The sequence below is a fragment of the Diceros bicornis genome, chromosome 26, assembly GCF_020826845.1.
Source record: "Diceros bicornis minor isolate mBicDic1 chromosome 26, mDicBic1.mat.cur, whole genome shotgun sequence".
In the NCBI taxonomy this organism is placed as follows: Eukaryota; Metazoa; Chordata; class Mammalia; order Perissodactyla; family Rhinocerotidae; genus Diceros; species Diceros bicornis.
In genome coordinates, this window is record NC_080765.1 from 33,199,598 (window position 1) to 33,221,895 (window position 22,298).

General features: G+C 49.0%; 1 protein-coding gene across 1 annotated transcript; it reads left to right on the forward strand.

Moving 5' to 3' along the window:
• The first annotated feature begins 408 nt into the window (after positions 1-408).
• On the forward strand, positions 409-20,350 carry CLEC19A (C-type lectin domain containing 19A). The gene is made up of 5 exons (XM_058569958.1): positions 409-498; positions 11,441-11,606; positions 15,667-15,760; positions 17,947-18,079; positions 19,337-20,350. Exons 1-5 carry the CDS (start codon positions 411-413, stop codon positions 19,414-19,416), a joined length of 561 nt encoding a protein of 186 aa, XP_058425941.1. The 5' UTR covers positions 409-410; the 3' UTR covers positions 19,417-20,350.
• Positions 20,351-22,298: the final 1,948 nt, after the last annotated feature.

Sequence of the window (22,298 nt, forward strand, 5' to 3'; positions counted from 1 at the left end):
TTACCTTCTGGTACGTATTTCCTCCGAGGGGGCCTAGAGGCTTATCTCCTGGGACCGGCTGGGATGTGAGCTCCGTTATCGTCCCATCTCACAGAGGGGGAAACTGAGTCTCAGAAGCGCGCGCACGCCCAAGGCCACACGCGGCTCAGAAGCAGGGCTGCGGTTCCTCCGGGTTCTCCGAAGGGGGCTGGCCCGGGGCAGCTGTGAAGCTGTGGCTCTGAGCTCTCTCCAGCGGCGCAGAGGCGGGAGGAGAGAAGGGAGGGGAGGAGGAGGAGACTGGGGTCTACCCGGTGTGTCCTGAGCTGCCGGAGGCCCCGCCTGCGCCCAGGAGAGCAATGCAGGACCCCGGCTCCCGCGGAAGGGCCTTGTCCCTCCACCCAGGCGCGGAGGTGGCTTTCTCCAGGCTCAGCATGCAGGGGTGGGGGCTGTGGGCCGCGGCCGCCCTGACCCTCCTCTCTGCACAGGCCTTTCCACAAACGGACATCAGTATCAGCCCAGGTGAGCACAGGGGCCAGGGCCGGGAGCAGGTGGAGAGGAGGCCACCCCACAGACAGTGCAGTTCTATCACTGAGGCCTGGCTGCCTGGGCTGCAGGCCTGTCTGACCCTTGGAGTGTTGGGGGGCCGAGCTGAGCCTCCTGGCAGCCCCTCCAACTCCTTCCCTCCATCTCATGGGTGGTGTCCGAGGGTCAGACCCGGAGTCCTGATTTTAAATCCCACCTTTGCCGCTTAAAAGCTGTGTGACCTGGTGCAAGTTTCTTAACCTCTCTGAGCCACAGCTTCCTTTGGAAAACAGTGGTCACAATGGCACCTTGGCGCTACTGTGGAAGGGAGATGAGATAACATGTGGAAGACCTTAGTGTGCGGTGCCCGGCACCACTGGAAGATCTGAAAATGGTATTTTTATTAGAGATTTGCCCTCTGGACTCCCCCCCCCCCCCCGCCCTCCGCCCCACCTTGGCTGTGACAGCCCTTCCCAGGAAGCTTCCAGACCCGCTGCTGTGCCACCAGAGGTTGGGCGTGCAGGAGGACACACTCGTGCCTCCAGCGGCCTCCCTGGAGGCCTGGCCCAGTGACACCCAGCTCTGCAGGTTTTGTAGGGCAGCCCAGGGGCTGGGACCCAGCAGTCTCAGGCGTATGGCCTGCTGGTGTCCCATGTGGAGGGTGCAGATCTTCAAATGAGGTCCGTTTCTTCCTCTCTGCAGTGGGGAGACGGGGCTGCGGACTTTGGGGGACCCCCTCTGGGTTGGAAGAGTCCTGTGTCCAGCAATGTCCTTGTGGCTGAGGATCTCACCTGTCACCTCTACCATGAGGGTTCTTTCCAAACATTGTTTAAAAGATATGATAACATCAATAACAACAATGAAGATTTACACAGCCTGTGTGCCAGGGACTGGGTTAAGCACGTTTCATATGTGGCTTTATTTAATCCTCACATGCCTCTATGGCAGAGATACTATTTTTTTCCCCATTAAAGTAAAGCTCATAATGAAATACCCATCGGATTCCCATAAGGCCACGTTATTGGGCTGTTACAGTGTTGGGTTGAATTTAAACAGTGGGGTGATAGGGTTGCCAGATAACATGCCTGATGCCTAGGTAAATTTGAATTTCAGATAAACTATAAATCATTTTGTAGTGTAAGTGTGTCCCAAATATTTCACAGGATGTACTTACACTAAAAATTATTTGTTGTTTCTCTGAAATTCTAATTTAACTGGGCATTCTTTTTTTTTTAAATCTGGCAACCCCAGTGGTGGGGGATGAAGGGAGTCTTAGTTCATTGGGTAAGCATCAGGGGCTCCAGTTCTGTCATAAACTCTCTGAGTGTCTTAGCTTGGGTGGCCATAACAAAATACCATAGACTGAGTGGCTTCAACAATGGGAATATTTCTTGCAGTGCTGGAGGCTGGAAGTTCAAGATCAGGGTGCTGCGTGATTCGATTCCCCAGTGAGGACAGCCTCCTTTCTCCATGTGACCTCACATGTCGGGGATTGAGAGAGAAACAGAGCTCTGGTGTCTCTTTCTCTTCTCATAAGGGCACTAATCCCATCATAAAGGCCCCACCCTCATGACCTCATCTAACCCTAACCACCTCCCAAACTCCCCACTTCCTAATACCATCCTATTGGGGGTTAGGGCTTCAACACATGAATTTGGGGGGACACAAAAATTCAGTCCATAACAGTGTCTTTGCATCCTTGCTCTTCTGCCTCAGTTTCCTCATCCGTGCAATGGGTGAACAGGAGAGAGCCTGGACAAAACATCCTTGAAGGCTGCCTTGTATGTTCCAAGATCTTGCCTTTCTGCCCCGCGTGTGTGGGAAGGGCCTGAGGCTGAGCTGAGAGGGAGAGAGGGAGGGGAATCCTCTCCCTCACTAGCTTGTGCCCGTGGGACTTCTCTCTGAGCTTCAAGTTTCCTCCCCTGGAAAGTGGGGATAATAAGGGTGCCAGCCAAATGTTTTGGGGACCTTCAATGAGATCATGCAAGTGAAGTGCTTAGCAGCTGGTAGGCACTTGAAAAATGAATTATTACTCTTACCACCTCTGCCACTGTGGTGTCGATGTTATGATAGAATTGGCCAGCAGACACAGTTTTCTGTTGGGACAAAATGCCTCCAGTAAGGAACTTCCAGGCATCTAGCCCCACGCCTCACCCCCACTCTACAGGTAAGGGGACTGAGGTCGCTCCAAACCCAGCGACTTTGGAGATCTCAGGGTTGGAGTTGGAAGGAAGGGTCCTGGAAATCCATTCAGCCCGTCCCTTCCATATTACAGCTGTGGAAACTGAGGCCGACAGAGGCCAAATGACCCAGCCAAGGTCATCATCCGTCTAAGCTGTAGTTCCACTGCTCCCCGGGCTCCCAGCCTGGCAGAAAGCCCAGCTCCAGCCTGAGCAGACAGATCCTCCAGAGGAAAGTGATTTCAACCCAGAATAGAAGGCGTGAGTGTGAGTGTGTGTGTGCGTGTGGTTAAGTGGGTGTGTGTACGACTGTGTGAGTGTGCATGTTGCTGTGTGTCGAGGGAGGGCTTATCTCGGGTCTTGGTGGGCCCTTGCAGACCGTGAGGGTGGGTGCACAGAAAAAAGCCCTCCTTATGGAGAGCAGGCCTGGTTTGTCTTCCTTTTCTGGATTCCCCCAGCCTTTGGGTGCGAAGCGGAACAGGGCATCGGTCCTTCCATCATCCATCCAGCTGCTCCGGACTTTCCATGAACGTGCAAATATATGCAAATAGCGCAACTCAGCCACACCCCTAGATCCCTAGATCCCTAGCCCCCAGCCACGTCCCTTTAGACACTTCTGGAGACTTGGGAGTATTTAGCCAGACTAGATCCTTTCCCCAAAAGCTTTTCTCGGAACCTGGCTTTGATCACATCGTTTCAGTGGATTCACAAGTGTAAGGTGCTTAGTAGGTGCCTGGCGCCTAGTAAAAGTGACATCAATGTTTGCTATTGTGAGTCTTCAGCCATAACCATCAAAGAGTTTCCTTTCCTGCTGCTGACCCAAGAACTCTCCGCGCGCGCGCTCTCGCAAAGTGTTTTGAAGCTCAGGTTGGCTACTGCAGGGCTCCAGGGGTGGGGAGGGGGAATCAGTCAAGTTCCATAGCCTCTTCCTCCCCCTCCAAGAAGCTGGCGTTACTCTCTTAGCTCTGGGGAGATTCCAGGCTGTTTCTGCCGTAATAATATCTCATGTTTACTAGGGTGCCTACCACGAGCCAGGCACTGGCTTCCCTGTGAAGTAGGCCTATCATCATGCCCATTTTACAGATGAGGAAACTGAGGCACAAATTGCTGAATTTCCACGTGCGGCCATCTGCCTTCAGAGGCCAAGCTCTCAAGCTGGACGCAGAGACCTGCATAACCGTGTCCGTGCTTCCTAAAGTACACGCAGGAGTCTGGATCATCGAGTCAGATCCTAGAGTGCCCCGTGGACACTCTGGCCCATTCCCCACCCTCCTCTATGGTCACGGAGCACTCTGCATACTTCTGGAATATCTCTTAGTCTGTGAGGACCCATTGCCCTGTGTCTTGTGTGCTCCTCCACCGAGACTGTGAGCCACTTGAAGGCACGGACCTCAAGCCAAATAGGCACCCAGGAAATGTGGAATTACTTGCTTAATTAACTGTTGGTCTTAGCGCTGGCTGCTATAACAGAATACCATAGGCTGGGAGGCTTAAACAACAGGAATTTATTTTTCATAGTTCTGGAGACTGGGAAGTCCAAGATTAAGGTGCTGACCAATTCAGTTCCTGGTGAGGACTCTCTCCCTGGTTGCAGACAGCCGCAGAGAGAGAGAGCTGTGGTCTCTTCCTCTTCTCACAAGGGCACTAATCCCATCATAGGGGCCCCACCCTCATGACCTCATCCAACCTAATTTCCTCCCAAAGGCCCCATCCCCTGATACCATCACATTGAGGGATAGGGCTTCAACATATGAATTTGAGGGAGGATAGAAACATTCAGTCCATCACACTGTTAAATTTGGTGTTTAATATATCTGTCTTACAAATGAGAAAAACAAGACCAAAAAAAGGTGTTTTCGGGAGGCACTGTAGGGCTCGGGAATTTCTGAGTCCGTGGACTTGAGTCTCATCCTGACACTGCCACTTGCTAGCTGTGGAAGCAAGTGACTTAACCTCTCTGAGCCTCAGTTTCCTCATCTGTAAAGTGGAGTTGGTACTGATACCCGTTCCGGGTTGGTCTCAACAGTTACGTGCTAACCACCCAATGAATGGCCGCTGTTATTCGCAATATAAGAAATCACCCAGGGCTGTTGCCTCCGTATCATGTGGCCACAAGAGCAGCCCAGAGAAGGGAAAGGAAGGCTCAGGCATGGGAGGCCTGGGACCACGAGTTCTGCACACCAGAGCCAGGGCGCACTGGGGAGGAGGATGCTCTGGCAGTGGGATGTGTGCACCAGGGAGGCAGCAGAAGTGAAGGCCATGCGGGTGACTGAGCCCTCCCAGCTGCCACCTTCCTGGACACTGGGAGACACTTTCTTTGGACCCCCTGAGATGTCTGGGGCCCAGTAGGTGGGGGACAAATGTGGCCGGCCTCCCCCCCTCCACTCCGGGCTGGCTCCCAAGGCTGATCTGGGCAGGAGGTGGCAGGGGAGTGGTTTGTGGGCGGCTGGATTGGGGCCAGGGGAGCCAGCAGCCAGATTGAGTGGGAAGGTGACAATTTATTCTTTTAAAAAGAAAGAGAAAAAAATGAGCCCTGAACTCCGCTGGTGTGTTCCCTTTCCTTAACAAGCTCAGAGCTCCCAAAGGCTTTGACTCCCACTCCAGCTGGGAGACCTCGGGGGCCCTTGGTGCTGCTAATTAAAGTAAAAGACCATGTAGTTTGGCCTCCCGGTTTCTAGAGCAACAAGCTCCTTTGTACATCCCTTCCCCCTCCTTCCCCTCCACCCTCCCTCTGTCACCTTCAGCCTCATCTCTTGCCTCCTCCTCCTCTTGAATTCCGAGCCAGGCTGAACCATTTGCAACTCTCCAAATGCTCCCTTCTCTCTCATACCTCCGGGCCTTTGCACATGCTAAGCCCCCCACCTGGAACACTCTGTTTCTGACCCTTACTCATCCTTCAGGTCTCAGTTGAGACATCACCCCCTCCAGGAAGCCCCCTGGATCTCCAAATCTGGGTTATGTGCCACTTTTAGGTGCTCCTGTGCCAACACCCTGTATTTCCTCCATCCGGGAAGGGGACTCTGGCACCCTGTCGTAATCACCCGTGGGCTCCTTGGAGACAGGGTTGGGGTGGCCACCAGTTCACCTAGGGAGAGCAGAGGGACAAGCAAATAACCAGCTTCCAAAATAATTTGGGGGCTGCTCCCTCAAGTTTTTGCCTGCATGACACACATCCACAAATTCCCTGTTAATGACATCTTTACTTCTGCGCTTATTTTTCTTTTTTTCTTTCTTTTTTTTTTTTTTTGTGAGGAAGACCAGCCCTGAGCTAACATCCGTGCCCATCTTCCTCCACTTTATGTGGGACGCCGCCACAGCACGGCCCGACAAGCGGTGCGTTGCTGTGCGCTCGGGATCCGAACCAGGGCCGCCAGCAGTGGAGCGCCAGCACTTAACTGCTACGCCACGGGGCCAGCCCCCTGTGCTTATTTTTCTTAATGTGGGTCTCCATAGACTAAAAGACCCAAGAGGTCAGAAGCCACCTAGTTTGCCACAGTACCCCCAACATGTAGCCAACTGCCCTGGGTTGGCCCTGTCAAGCTATAACGCTGTGAAAATCCCTTCACGAGAGACACAGATTAGCAAAGGCTGGTTTGGGTTTAGGTTGATGAAAGGCCTCTGATGCTTCTGTTCCCTGTTCCTAAAGTCCCAGAGGTAAGGGAGGTGGAGGCTGGAGTCCATCACCATCCTAGCTCAAGCCTCGGTTCCTTTTTGCCTCCCAGGTCCCCCAATTAAAGGCGTTTGCCTGCCCAGGTGGAAAGGGAGGAATTGAGCAGTGACCTGTTGCGGCCCCATTTTCTGCTGTGTTTCACCCCAGGCATCCATAACCACCGTTCGCTCAGTAGGGAAAGTCAGAGGGACCAGGAGTCGGGGTGGGGGGATGGTGTAAGTAGCTCGGTGGGGTCACACCTCAGGGAACTTGTTTTCCACAAGGGGACTTGCTTTTGAAATAGCCACCAGGGTTAGAACCCAGGAGAAGCCTTGGAGTCTCCCCGGAGACAGGAGCCTGCCCTCCTCCCCTCCGCTCCCAGCCCCCTTCATTGAATTGGTTGTGAATGTCCCCTTGAATGAGTGAATGAGCGAGTGAGGAGGAGGCAGGAGCCCGGTCCGGAGGGCAGTGGGGATGCCGGGAGGGCTTAAGTGAGGTGAGATCAGGTTCTTGGAAGGGTCCCTCTGGGTTTGGAGGGTGAGATAAGGTAAGAAGAACAGCTAAGAGGCAGCTGAGGATGGGGAAGGGAAAAAAAAAAAAGAAATGAATTAGAGAGAGGCTAGGAGATGGAACAGACAAGTCCTTAAAATTGATTAGATTTGAGGAGAGGGAAAAAGAGAGGAAGTAAAAATGATTTTTGGCAAATACCCAACAATGCTAGACAATTCTGGCCAATTCCAGCCAATTCTCTTTAATCATAAGTGTGTGTGTGTGCGTGCGTGTGTGTGTGTGTGTGTACGCACCTCTGTGCATTTATCTGGGGAAAGAAAGGGACAGTTGCTTTAATCAAGAGAGCTATGCTATAATATTTGATATCAAATAAAACACATAGGTGGATTAAATGTAATGGAGTATCCTAGGCTGGATCTGGGAACAGAAAAAGAAAACACTGGTAAAATCTGAATAAAGCCTGTCATTTAGTGAGTAGTCTTGTACCCACATGAATTTCCTAGTTTTGACAAATGGACCACGGGAATGTACTTAACATTAGGGGAAACTGGACGAAGGGTGTACAGGGACTCTCTATACTATTTTTGAAATTTCCTGTAAATCTAAATGTATTCCAAAATAAAAAGTTTAATTTTTTAAGAAAAAAAGTGAAAGAAAAGAAAAAGGGATGGAAGACAGAGCGGAGACAGCAACTAGAAGGATGTGCAACTATGACATATAACTGTCTACTGGGGCTTTGGGGGAAAAAAAGGAGGAGGATTGGCAATAGATGTTAGCTCAGAGCCGGTCTTCCTCAGCAAAAAGAGGAGGATTAGCACGGATGTTAGCTCAGGGCTGATCTTCCTCACAAAAAAAAAAAGAAGACAAAGAGGGGGAGACTTCCAGATTAGATAATACGGTGAATTTGAGAACACAACCTCTCCACTATAGACGTCCGGAAATGCCGGATAAACTGTTACAAACATCCCTGGAACATTAAGCTGGGCTTCCAAGCAAGTGAGGGGGGTGCCCAGGGGCCAGAAACAAAAATGAAAACCAAAGCAGGGGGCACATCCTCTTCAGAGCCCTGGGTGAGGTGTCAGCATCCCTAACACAGAGGCTCAGGTGTCACATCTGCATGGGTGGGAGGTGACGTCAGAGCCATTTGAAGCAGGGAGTTGAGACTGTGACCCTCTCGTAGAGCAGAGACCCGTGAAGAGTTCCGCCTTACAGGAAGGGTACACCAGGGGGAAAAATATCCTCCCTGTGTCAGAGAGAGACGACAAAGAAGTGTGTCTGCTTCATCCTGAGCTCAGGGAGGAAAAAGCAAGGTGTCCCCTCTGTAGCATTCTTTGGTGAGATCTGTACCATTAAATTTAAACACAATGTTCTAGCAACATCATCAGTGCTTTTAAGCCATGGGTTTATAATAGTAATATGTTTTAACCTTCAAATTAGAGAAATAACCCAAACTCGACTTCTAATCAGTTGGGTAGCCTGTGGCTTAATTTTTGTTAAAGAAAATACACACAAGCTGAGAAATGTGGGTGTTTGCTGTGATGTTTTGTGTTGCTGTCTTCCACCTCAGGCAGGGTTTCTACTGACATTTGGGGTTGGAAAGCTCTTGGTTGTGGGGGTTGTCCCGTTAATGGTAGGATGTTTAGCAGCACCCCTGGCCTCTCCCCATTGGATGCCAGTAGCACCACCACCCCCATTTGTGACAACCAAAAATGTCTTTAGGCATTGTCCAATGTCCTGTGGGGGTCAAAATCGCCCTTAATTGAGAACCACTGCTCCAGGGTGAGCAACTCAGGGAGGCCTGGGATGTGGGACTTTCGGTTTTAAAACCGGGGCAGTCCTGGGCACACTGGGATGGTTTGGCCCCCCTACTTCCGTCTCTAAGATGAATATTTAGGATGTCAAATAATTTTAGGAGTGGGGAAAGTGGTTTAGCAGCAAATACCATCCTCCTGGCCAATTATTCCAGCCAACTCCCTGACAAATGTGGCCAAGTCCTCACCAGAGAGTGTCCTTGGTTACAAGTGACGGGTGGAAACCAGATGGAAGTGATTCGCTGCTTCTCATCCAGGTGCAGGGGGAAAGTGCTCCAAAAGTAGACCCCAGGGAGTGGTTCAGCTAGTCTCTCTATGTGGAAGGCAGTGCCCGCAAGTCCCGACAGAGAGCTGAGCTACACTCCGAGTTACACGGTGTCCTTCAGCACTCTCAGCATCGAGGCCATGTCCTCCTAGCCCAATGCTCTCAACTGAGAAAGCAGGAGACCGAGCTCCAGAGAGGGGCAGGGACGGGCTAAGGATACTGAACCCTCCTAACTCTGCTAGCAGAGCTCTCTCCCTTTGCCATATAGAGAAGGGTTAAGAGAGCAAATTCTGCATCACTTTGGATAATGGCACACGTTGAAACACAGTTGTCCAGGACTGACCTGGAGGGCTGGGACAAGCCAGGACCGACCTGCTCAGCTGCTGGGGTGGGGGAAGGGCTGGTCCTGGTCAAATGGGAGTGCCCAATGGCTCTGATCAGTGATGGGAAGTATGGCCTGGAACCTGCCTGCTTAGCATAACTCTCTTGATTAAAGCAACTGGCCCTTTCTTTCCCCCAGAAAAATGCACAGAGGTGCATGCACGCACATGTGAACACACACACACGCTTTCAATTTTGCATTTAGTTTCAGGGGATTCACTGGACCCCTGAAGCCCATTAACACAGGTTATAAAACCCTGAGCTAATCGTTAATAATCAAACCATTACAGAGCAATCCAAGTGCTCCGCGAATTTATTTGTCCCAATTAGTTGGCCAGCAAGCTCATGAAGTAGGTGCTCAAGACTAGTAACCATTCTCAGCCCTGTTGATTTCCTTCCCATGGCGAAGCATCACGTGGACTCTAAGATCAAAGACTCAGGTGTCAGGAGGCCTGAGTTCAAATCTCAATGCTGCCACTTACTAGCGGGATGACCTTGGGCAAGTGACTTAACCAGTCTAAGCCTCAGTTTCCCTATATGTGCTTGGCACTTCATCAATGCTCAATAAATGTTGTCCACTATGTTTTTATTCAAGAGCTCAGCCAGCTATTATAGTGGCTTGAAAGGCAGAGATTCCACACCCTTAGGTGGCCACGAAAGGGACCTAAAGATCAGCCAGTTTGACAGCTGAGAAGGGAAGGAACGTGCCATTGTCACACGGCATGTCAGGCGCAGAGCTGGTGGCCGGGACCCAGACTTCCCAATCCCAGTCTAACGATTTTTTTTGTGTGTGTGTGAGGAAGATCAGCCCTGAGCTAACATCCGTGCTAATCCTCCTCTTTTTGCTGAGGAAGACCGGCCCTGAGCTAACATCTATTGCCAATCCTCCTCCTTTTTTTTCCCCAAAGCCCCAGTGGATAGTTATATGTCATAGTTGCACATCCTTCTAGTAGCTGTATGTGGGACGCGGCCTCAGCATGGCCGGAGAAGCGGTGCATCAGTGTGCGCCCGTGCTTCGAACCCGGGCCGCCAGCAGCAGAGCGCGCGCACTTAACCGCTAAGCCACGGGGCCGGCCCTCCCAGTCTAATAAATTTCACCGCTGCCTACCGCCTGCCCTCACGGATGAGCCCCCTAACCTAGTTCAAGGAAGATTCTCAGCACGCCTTCCTCCCCAGAGCCGGTCCCCCTGAGTCGTGGTTTCCAAAAAAAGTATCTCCTGAGAGGCCTTCAGAGGGGCTGAGGCTGGGAAAACTTTATTGTCTCAAACATGGGTTTTTCCTTTGTGCCTTTTCAGAATTAAGAACAAATCCTGAACACCAGTAGTTCGATGGGCTAAAGATAGTAATAGTTTTGGCTGTAGGTTGTCAATAAACATGTGGAAAAATGTCTGCCCTCGCCAGAGAGCCCAGAACTGCAAATTGCAACAAGATGCCATTTTTTGCTTATAAAATTTGCAGAGCTTGCCGTTAAAGTGATAACACTCGGCGCTGGCCAGGGCGCTGTGAGATACACACTCTCAGACATTACTGTGGGAGCATAAATTGCTTTCAGGAGGCAATTTAGCAAATTGTATCAAAATCTTAAAAACCTCTCCGCAGAAAATCATCAGAAATGCTGAAAAGCTTCATGCACAAAGACTGTTTATCCCAGCATTATGTGTAATTGTTTTTTAAAAAGGGAAACAATCTAATTATCCATAAATAGGAGGATGATTAAATAAACTCTGGGGGAGGGGGCCACTCAGTGGAGTATTCAAGAGCTATTTAAAACAATGTTTACAAAAATTTATAATGACATGGGGGGAAATGTTTATATTCTAATTTTTAGAACTCAGAATACTGACAGGTGTGTAGTGTACAATATAATAACAATTGCATTTTTTAAAAATCACTGTATTCAAACATGACAAAAAAGATACACCAAAGGATTAACATTTTCCAAGTGTTTTCTAATGAGCGTGTATTACTTTTATTATTTTGTAAATTTTAGGTGTGCATGTGTTTTTTGGGGACATCAGGCCTAGAATTGCATTAATCATAATGGGACATGTTTTTATTTTCATTCTTGAAAAGGTGTCATAAGCTATAGAGACAATGTTTACACTGCCAACCTTCCTCCTGGTTGGTTTCTCTCTGCCCCCAGCCGTGCCTGAGCTGTCCCAGGCTTCCCTGTGCCCACTCTTCTGGATGGAGTTCCAAGGCCACTGCTATAGATTTGTTCCTCTCAATAAGACTTGGGCCGAGGCTGACTTCTACTGTTCTGAGTTCTCCATCGGCAGGAAGTCCGCCAAACTGGCCTCCATCCACAGGTGAGTGGACTCCTTGGTCCTCCATAGCCCAGCCAAGCACCTTCTGGCGTTTCTCTTTGGTAATTGAAGGTAACTTTTATCCAGCCCAATTTCTCATTGAAACTGCCCGTGGCAGTAGGAGGCAGAGCATGTAGCAGGGGTAGCAAATAGCACGCTGGGAGATCCGTCGTTATAAGTGCTGATCTTGTGCTATGCCCTGCTCTCATAATACAAATATGAAGACTATAATCAAAGAATAATAACTGACATTTATTCGCTAAGTGTTTGTATACGTCATCATATTAAAGCTCCCTCAAACCATATTAGGTAGGTATCTTCATATTACAGATATGGAGCCTGGATCTCTGAGGAGGTAAGTAACTGGCTCAAAGCTACACAGCTCTTAAGTGATGGAGCTGGGATTTGAACCTGAGCAGTCGAATCCCATAGCCCATCCACCAAGGCCTCCTTCACGTTCCTCTGTGTCTGCTAAGCTCCAGCCGCACTGACCGTCTCAAAGTTCTCCAGTCTGGTTCAGCCCTTTTACTCCTCCATACCTTTGCACATGCTGTTCCCTCTGCTGAAAATTCCTGTCCCTGTCTTCTCTTCCAGGTAGGTACCTCCTCAACCTTCAAGCTCTGACAACATCTCTTCACCGAAGTCGCCCCTGACTCCGTGGCACCCTAATTGCTCTCTTTACCCACCTCTCCTACAGCCCTTCCTGCATCACAGTTTAGTGACTTGTTTTCACATCTGGCTTCCTTGCTGATTTCTGGGTTTCTTAAACCAGCTGTGATATGTTCCATTGGCACCAAACTACAAATTCCCAATCTTGTTCTGTTTTTCAAGAATCTCAGACACTTGATGTTAGAAAGACAGTTGGTTCTTATGCTTTAGAGTCACTGAATTTCGTTAAGAACAGAGAAGAGGTCCTCTATGTGACTTTCCAAAGGAGTTATGAATCCTCCCGTCTGTTCATCCACCAGATATATTGAGCGTCCGCTGTATTCTCGGTGGTGCTGAGGAATATGTGGGGCAGTCAGGGTCCAACCAGGAAAACAGGAACCACTACAAATATTTAAAACAAAGAGAATTGCATGCATACACAAGTGATGGAAGCTAAGAACTTTTTTATTTGTTTATTTTTTTGCGAGGAAGATCAGCCCTGAGCTAACATCCATGCTAATCCTGCTCTTTTTGCTGAGGAAGACTGGCTCTGGGCTAACATCTATTGCCAGTCCTCCTCCTTTTTTTTCTTCCCCAAAGCCCCAGTAGATAGTTGTATGTCATAGTTGCACATTCTTCTAGTTGCTGTATGTGGGACGCGGCCTCAGCATGGCCAGAGAAGCGGTGTGTCGGTGCGCACCCGGGATCCGAACCCGGGCTGCCAGCAGTGGAGCGCGCACACTTAACTGCTAAGCCACGGGGCTGGCCCCGGAAGCTGAGAACTTAAAGAGGGGGTAGTGAGGCCATCTAGAGATTCGCTATAGCAGGAAGACTGTTCCACCCCTAACTGGAGGGCAGGCCAGTCCTGGGGGAGCTGGAGCACCTGAGGCAAGGCAGCCCCTGCCAGCGACTCCCAAGGCAGAGAGGGAGAGAAATGCCCTGGCTTCTCTCTCCCTCCCATCCTCCATCAGTGCCTCCCATTACTTGGAGGGCAGCTGACATGATGGGGAAAGGCAGTCTTCCGGGGTCAAGTCCCTTGTGATACAGAGCACGGCACAGCACAGGACTGGCGCTTATAGAGATGGATAAAACAAGTTCTCAAAAATTCCCAGCCTATATAGGAAACTGACATATATGTAATAAAGAGTAAATTTAGAAGTGATTCCAAATGAGGATTTTCCTTTCGCTAGTCCACAGGAAGGACAGTTCAGCCTGCCTCGTGGTGCCTGTAACCTAGACCTTGGTTAACTGGCCATCAGAAAGGATTCTAGAGAAATAATACTTTCCTGAAAACAGGTAGAAAAGTTGAATTTGAACAACACGTTCACCTCTTAAAAATGAAGTTCAGTTCCCATAAAGCTAGACAGTATTATAAAATCTCTAACTATATCTTGTCTTTGAAACACAATCCAATTCTATATTTTTTCATGCTTTTTAATTTTGTTCTTTTCCTTCATAATTAAACACACAATCAGCTTATGTCCGTGGAGCATCTGAGTGAAGTTTAAGATTCTCGTACTTTCAGCTTGCCGAATAATTCCCATCTTTGTTTCAAGTGACAGTTGAATTGAATTAAGTTCTTTTGATCTCTGCTCCTTATTACTTGCAGTAGCACCTTGGGCCTTTGTATGTTCCGGTTATTTTGACCAGATATGGGGAAATGCAATGAAATATTGACATAGTTTCCCAAGCAGATGCCATTGAACGAAGATGGAGATAGTGCTAAAATGACTGGGCGGCCGCTCCACCAGATGACTGCCCGAAATGCGTGTGCAGCAGTTCATGTAGGAGACCCCAAATTGTGCACGAGAGGGGCATTGGGGATGCCAATGCTTGCTCAGCAGCGTAGGACCAAGCTCAAAGAGCTGTTGGACTGAAAAACACTTTGTCGCCAGAAATCATACCACTCTCATGTTAGAGAGAAGACACACCCTTGGAACATCAACATTGAATAGAGCCTGGTGATGATGTGGGAGAAGATGTCAAATAGAAATAAAACATGATGTCAATCCCTATGGTCCTTGCAGTCCATTTGGGGAGACTAGACCTTGAGAAATAGAGAACTGAATCAATCAGCCCGCCCCTGGGAGGACAGAAACCTTGTGCTACAGGTGGTCAAGGATTGCACAGAGGGTGCTCATCGAAGGTTTTCTGGAAGAACTGGTCCTGGATCAGGATCTTGAAGGATTAGGAAGCTCAAGGAATGGGGACAGCAGATGTTCCTAATGAAGTAACCCATGGGAGACCTTATGTGCACTCAGCACAGTACCTGGCATGAAATCAGTGCTCAAGAAACATTTTAATGGCCTGTTGAAAATCTCTATCATCTATCTGTCTATCTATCTATCTATCTATCTATCTATCATCCATCCATCCATCCATCCGTCCATCCATCCATCTCCATTTCTTTGTTGTTTTTGGCAGCCGACTGCCTCCAGGGTCCTCCACTGATGTCTTTTGTTGGGTGAATTATTTTATAAGCTCTGTGAAATAGGAGGTGAGAATCCCCTAGAAAGACACCAATGTCTTCTGCTATGGTTTGAATGTTTGTGTCCCCCATAAACTTATATGTTGAAATCCTAATGCCCAGTGAGATGGCATCAGGAGGTGGGGCATTTCAGAGGTGCATAGGTCGTGAGAGTGAGGCCTTCATGAAGGGGATTAGTGTTCTTATAAAAGAGGCCCACAGAGCCCCCTAGTCCGCTTCCCCCTTGTGAGGACACAATGAGAAGTCTGTGACCTGGAAGAGACCATGCTGGCACCTTGATCTTGGACTTCTAGCCTCCAGAACTGTGAGAAATAGATTTCTGTTGTTTGTAAGCCACCCAGGCTGTAGTGTTTTGTTATAGCAGCCCGAACAGACTAAGACAGCCTCTAAGGAGGGTGGACTGTTAACTACAGTGCTTTGATTTTGCTGAGTGGGCTATGCAAGTTCAAGCCTAGAGCTGAATTTTCCAGAAAAACAACAGATTTTGGAAATGGTATGAGAGAAAAGATTAGGAGAGAAGAGGATATGTAAGGAGGGTTTGAGAGAGAACAAAGATGTCTGGTGGAGACTTTCATTAAGTTATCTGAGGTGTGCAATGCAGTGTAAACCCCTGTCTTTATCTCTTCATGATATCTTCAACATAATCCGCCTTGTTTGCTAGTGTTTTTGAGATGGATTTAAATTTTCAGGATGAATAGCAGTGCTGAGACCTGCTCTGAGCTGGTGTGGATCAAATCCAGAGGTGCCCATGGGAGGACAGCCACATCTAGGGGACCTAATTAAAAAGAGAAAGAAGAAAAAAGCAGGATTGCATCATATCTTCTATTTATTTGGTCCAGGAAGGCTAACAAGGATTGTTTGCAATTTTCAACTCTATCCTGTGAAAAGAGACAATGAGTAACGTGCTACTGTTTCTTACCTTTGTAGCTGGGAGGAGAATGTCTTTGTGTATGACCTCGTGAACAGCTGTGTTCCCGGGATCCCAGAGGACATCTGGATAGGGCTTCATGATCGTAGACAGGTGAGGAAGCAATGGCCATCAGGCCTCTTGGAAGCTCTAGCCAAGATTCTATGTTGATTTAGCCAACCTTTCCCATGGAACCTATGTGCCAGGTCGCTGCCATGTGCTCAGCACACAGAGAGACATCAGACACCGAGATGCCCCAGTTAGAATAGGATAAGTGTGGGCCGGCCCCATCGCTTAGCGGTTGAGTGCGCGTGCTCCGCTGCTGGCGTCCCGGGTTCGGATCCTGGGCGCACACCGATGTACCGCTTCTCCGGCCATGCTGAGGCCGCGTCCCACATACAGCAACTAGAAGGATGTGCAACTATGACATACAACTATCTACTGGGGCTTTGGGGGAAAAAAATAAATAAATAAAATTATTTAAAAAAAAAAGAATAGGATAAGTGTTATGAAAGAGGATGTGATGGGAACATATCATGTGGTCAGGGAAGGCCTCTGTTGGGGTTTGGGTTCTCCAAAAAGCAGACACAAAAACGTGATTAGATGTGCAAGAGATTTTTGAGGGGAAACATCTGTGAAGGAAAAAAGAGGAGTGGGCATAAGGAGGCAGGGAAGGCCCTCAGACAATGATGTGGGTCTGAGACCTGTGAAAGGAGAGGGGGAAGGAAGGACGGGTAGGAAGAGCCTCAGATCACAGCACAGTTCTGAGCAAGTCTAGGCTGGGCCAATGGGGAGGCAAAGGATACCCATTACAGGAATGGGCTCATTCAGGAAAGGATGCTCACTGGTCAGGAATGGGCCACCACTAGTACCCCTGACATGCTGAGCCACTGACCGGGCACAGCCTGGATGGAGGAAGCAACGTGTCACTGGGAATGCAGTGGTGGATCCAATGGGGCAGGAGCATGTCCTCGGCACAAATAAGGTGGTGAGTCAAAGGGGCAGGGAGCTGAGGCTGCCAGTCGACTGTGCTCCCTGCAGCTGGTCCTCCTGCAGGAGCTCTGAGCAGTGCACTTCCATGGCTGCCACGGCCTCCCTGGGTTAGAGGCATTTAAGCTAATGTCCAATGGATAAATAGGAGTCAGTCAGGAAGAACATTCAGGTAGAGGGAACAGCACAAGCAAAGGTCCTGAGGTGCGACCATGGCACATTCAAGGACAAAAGGGCTTGTTTTTTTTTTCTTTTCCAGGCTAGGTACCATGTACTAGCTAAGTCCTTTGCATGCTTTAATTCATTCAATCCTCACAATAACTCTCTGAGGGAGATATTAGCTCCATTTTATAGTTGTGGAAACTGAGACTCAGAGAGGTTAAGTAACTTGTCCAGGTTGCAGAGCCAGGAAGTGGATGGAGCTGGAATCTCAAGCTCTAGTCTCTCTCTCAGAAGTAACATGCCATTTCCATTTTATGACCTGGCCTCGTCATCACCTGTGCTTTGGGGAAGACTTTTCTAGAAACTTGAATAAACAGAGAAATGACTTTTGTTCCAGGACATGGCAAAGATGTAGTTCTTTCCACAGTTAATTTGCACTTTTATTGCAACACCAATCAAATTCTCAACAGGAGTCTTCCTTCAATTAGACAGCGTAGTTCCACATCGGGCAAGAAAAATACATACATTTGGACAAAAAGAAAAGGGATAAAGGATGCCTCCCACCCACTGGTAAATTAAAAAAAAAAAAAAATGGGGGCCGGCCCAGTGGCGTAGTGGTTAAGTTTGCTCAGCTTAGGTGGACCGAGGTTTGTGGGTTCGGATCCCAGGCGTGGACCAACGCACTGCTCATCACGCCATGCTGTGGCGGCATCCCGCATACAAAATAGAGGAAGATTGGCACAGATGCTAGCTCAGGGCCAATCTCCCTCACCAAAAAAAAAAAAAGTGAAAGTTAGGGTCTTGGGTACTGGAGTCAGATAGACCCGTGTTTGATTCCCGGCACTAATGCTCTCTTAGCTGTGTGAGTTTGGGCAGTTCTCTCATCTGTAAAATGGAGATGATGCCTGCTGTGCGGGATGGTGAGGATAGAGGGAGTGACACACCTGGCAAAGCACCTGATAAGCCTCCAGAAACGGCAGGCGTAATGGTGGTGACAATAGCAGCCTATCAGATGAAAGGTGAGGACTTCGGCCCTGTGAGACATGGAGGTGTTAGAATTTTGTCCCTAAGCGGGAGCTGGCTCAAGCACTCGCTCTTTCTCTCCTCGGCCTGCCTCCTTGCCTCTGGATGGACACCCCCCCCCCCAGGAAGGGCAGTTTGAATGGACCGACGGCTCCTCCCATGACTACAGCTACTGGGATGGGAGCCAGCCCGACAACGGCGTCCACGCGGACCCAGAAGAGGAGGACTGCGTGCAGATATGGTACCGGCCCACCAGCGGTGGGTGCCCCTGAGACAGGGCTCTTGCAGGGGTGCTGGGGAGGCACCACGGATGGCCAGGAGACCGGAGGATCATTCGGCCTCTTGGAGAGGGACCAGAGGTCGCTGGGGGCGTTAGGGGCAGGGCCGTTCTCCATGGTGGATATGTCTTAAACAATATTTCATGGTGCGTTGTTAACATGCAGACTATGATTTGGATGAAAAGACGTTAGACATAGAAGTGTGGGGAAAAAAAAGACGTGTATAGAGAGCAAAGGATGGTCCTTCTGTGTCAGCTCACCAGCACACCAAAGGTGGCTCAGCTCCTGAATGTTAGAACTAAGATACGCCTGAGACGCGCCGCAGAGAAAGCAGTGAGAGGACTGGGCTCCGTGCCCGGCCCGTTGCTTTCTAGCTCTGTGGCCTTGCAGGGAATGATTTATTCTCTCTGAGATTTCACTTCCTCTTCTGTGAAACGGAGTTAATAATCGCTCCCATCGGCAGGGCTGTTCTGAGGGTGAAAGGAGGTACAGTTGATAGACGCAGTGACAAGAGCGTGGACTCTGGAGCTGGACGCCCTTGTCTGAACCCCAGCGCCAGCCCGTGTTAATTGCGTAGCCGGGAGTAAATGCCTTCACCTCTTGGTGCCTCAGATTCTTCATCTGCAAAATGGGGCTGATGACACTTAACTCACAGGGTTGCTGTGAAGGGAAAAGAAGGTGATGTGGCTGCAGTGGTTTGCATGTGGTGTTAGCAATCACCACCGTCGTCGTTAACAACATCGTCACTCCTCACACCAATCTTGAGAAGTAAAAACTTAACATTTCCATTTTGCAGATGAGGAAACCGAGGCTCAGAGAAGGTAAGCAACTTGTTCGAGGTTACACAGCAAGCAAGTAGTGGAGCTGGGTTTCCAACTAGATCTGCAGAACTCCAGGTCCACGCACTCAACTGCTTTTCCCTCTTTGCTCCTTTTTCTTTTCCTGATTAGGGGAGGGAGGTAGGGAACAGTGACGTGCTATCCTGGGAGCCATCCTGGAGCCTGAGCTGGGCCAAGTCTCTGGATGAGGTTTGTCCTGCCCCTCCACGGTGGCAAATCTAGACCAGCCTTAGCAGAGAACAAGGCTGGACACCAGCCTCCTCAAGCATCAGCAAGAAAGGGACGCCAGTGTAGACATGAGGCCTGCTGGAGAGGGCTTTTACTGCAGCAGGGTGGTGGGGCGCTTTTACTATGGCGGATGGACTTTCACCCAGACTCTCTGCTTTCTCCCACCGCAGCTCTGAGGTCATGGAATGACAACGCCTGCAGCCGAAAGTTCCCCTTTGTCTGCAAGATCACCTCTCTGACCGTTGGCTGATCCGGTCTCCCCCTCTGGGAGCCAGCCCAACTCCAGGATCCTCTGGTAGCCGTACCTAATGTAAAGTTGGCACAATAAATGTAAAACACACAGAGGACATAAATCTCCCAGACAGAGATGTTAAACAAGCAAATCTTAGTGATAGAGTGGTCACCTGGTCACAAGAGACAGGACACCCAAGTCAAACTGGCCTAATAAATAAAAAGGGGTTATGGGATTATTGGTCCAAGTAACAAAAGTCCAGGGGTTTTCCTAGATTCGGAGCTGACTCTCAGTGGCCTGGCTTGGGGCACGTGCCCATTCCTGAGCAATCCCTTTGGCATATGCTGGTTGGATTGACCCTGCTTGGATTCACGTCGCTGGGGCAGAGGGCACTGTGAGTCAATATCATCTGAACCACGTGGGCCCAAAGAGGAAGCTCATTCCCAAAGGAAAACAAAACTACTGCTAAATTCATACATTTCTGGTGGGAATGTAAAGTGGTGAAGGCATTCTGGAAAACGGTTTGGCGCTTCCTCAAAAGGTTAAATATAGAATTACCCTATGACCCAGCAATTCCACTTCTGGGTATATACCCAAGAGAATTGAAAACAGGTATTAAAACATGATGGTCATGGCAACATTATTCCTAATAACCCAAAAAGTGGGAACATCTCTCAGCCACCACCCATATGATCTCATCCTGTGTGTCAGGGTCCCAACCAGCGCCCTGACCAGTGCATAACACCCTGCCCTGGTTGGAGCTGAACTGCCTTTGAAGTTCGATGAGTCCCAGGCTTGGTCTGCCCTCCTGCCAAAAGAGGTGAGAACTTCCTTGTCTACAACCAAAGAGGCTCTTTAGCTTTTACTCCTGGAGCCAAGTACTTGTTACCTGTCCTCGGCTCTTTGTCACCTTTCTGTAGAGCATCAAAGCCTTGTGGCAATAGCCATCCAATCTCCCCATTATGCTTATGGGGATTAGTGCATCCCCTCCCCGGTATACCCTCCCAGTACATCCCGTGAAAGTGTGACAACCAGATACCCCCTTGTGCTGGGGGCCATCTGTGTTCCACCCACCACCACTGATGGCCAGCCTGGAGGGAAGCCATCTCGCCCGTAAGCCCCATCTTGTCACCTGCTTTCTCAGACTGCTCCCGGTATCAGTGGTTCTAGATCTGGTTCTCTGGAAGCAGTTGCTGAGACGAGTTTGGGGTAGAAGATGTGTATTAGGGATCAGTACCTGAGAAGGGAAGGCAGAGGCAGAAGTGAAACCAAGATGCAAGTCTCACAAATTATCAGCCAACCCGGCAGGGAGATCCGGGGCAAATACTGGCCATCGGAGTGGACCACAGAGGGCTGAGACGGTCAGGCTTTAGACCCGTGCCTCACTCAGTCACTGCTGTGGGCTTCCCCCGAAAGGATGTGCCTTTGATTAAGGCAGTTCTCTGCAGCTGAGGCTGACCCTGAAGGAGCTGACAGCTAGAAGCTCTCTATCCTCTTCCTTGAACGGGGATCTGGGTGGCGCATCTCCATGTTACCACATCTGGAATCAAAAAGACATGAGTTCAAATCCCACCACTGCCACTTTTACCGTGTGACCTCAGGGAAGTGGCTTAACCTCTCTGAGGTTCAGTTTTCTCCTTTGTAAAATGGAGATACACACCCTTCCAGCTCTGACTGTGACTTATCAGACAGCTTTGGGAAAGGAGTTCTGCATAGGTGACTTTTCCAGAAAACTAAAACTCATTCTTCAAGCAACACAACTATCTCTATTTTTTCCACTTTGGGTAGCATCTTTCTGAACCATGTTATACATTTCCCCCCTTCCTTAAACAGATGATACTCTAGAGGGTTACTCTGTTCTTGATGATTCAGGGTTATGTGGGCTGCCCCTACCTCAGGTATTTTTGTCTCCTGTCATCATATCTGGGTGTCACTGTGCCAGTCTCTGACAGCCCACAGGATCCCCCATCTTTTCTAGATTGTTGCTGCTGAGATGCTGTGGGTGGGGAAGCCAGGCAACCAAACCTGAGAATAATCCAAGAGAGAGAATGAGAATAGATGATAAGTGATAGATTAATGATAAATGATGACTACATGGATGCATGGATAGATGAATAGATGAATGGATAGATGGATGGAGACAACAGAGAGATTTTTTTAGAGAGGTCTAGATGATAGATAGATAGATAGACAGACAGACAGATAGGCTGGTGGTCATGAAAATAAATATATACCACGCATACAGTCATTGCAAATGAAACATAGGAGCCCATTGTGTGGATGTACCAAACATATTGAACCATTCTTCTATTGTTAGTCTTTTGGATTGCATCTAATCTTTCACTATTACAAATGACACAGTGATAAGCATCTCTGTACACATGTTCAATTCTTTTCTTTTTCTTTTTTTTTTTTTTGTGAGGAAGATCAGCCCTGAGCTAACATCCATGCCATTCCTCCTCTTTTTGCTGAGGAAGACCGGCTCTGAGCTAACATCTATGGCCAATCCTCTTCCTTTTTCTTCCCCCAAAGCCCCAGTAGATAGTTGTATGTCATAGCTGCACATCCTTCTAGTTGCTGTATGTGGGACGCGGCCTCAGCATGGCCGGAGAAGCGGTGCATTGGTGCGCGCCCGGGATCCGAACCTGGGCCGCCAGTAGCAGAGCACGCGCACTTAACCGCTAAGCCACGGGGCCAGCCCCCAATTATTTTCTTAGGATTATATTCCTAGAAGTGGAATTTTTCTTTTTCCTATTTTTTTCCATTTTTTATAGAAAAAATAGGAATTTTTCTATAAAAATTATGCATGTGGACCACAAAAATATAGAGAGGAAAAAATGTGTGTGTGTCTCCCATAATCCCACCAGGCAGATTAACTACTACTGACCTTCTAAGAGTAG

Bases quoted from the DNA above. Each gene is read 5' to 3' on its own strand.
- CLEC19A (XM_058569958.1), top strand. From the start codon at position 411: ATGCAGGGGTGGGGGCTGTGGGCCGCGGCCGCCCTGACCCTCCTCTCT. The intron at 499-11,440 runs GTGAGCACAGGG...CTCTGCCCCCAG, and splicing joins GGACATCAGTATCAGCCCAG to CCGTGCCTGAGCTGTCCCAG. The intron at 11,607-15,666 runs GTGAGTGGACTC...TTACCTTTGTAG, and splicing joins AAACTGGCCTCCATCCACAG to CTGGGAGGAGAATGTCTTTG.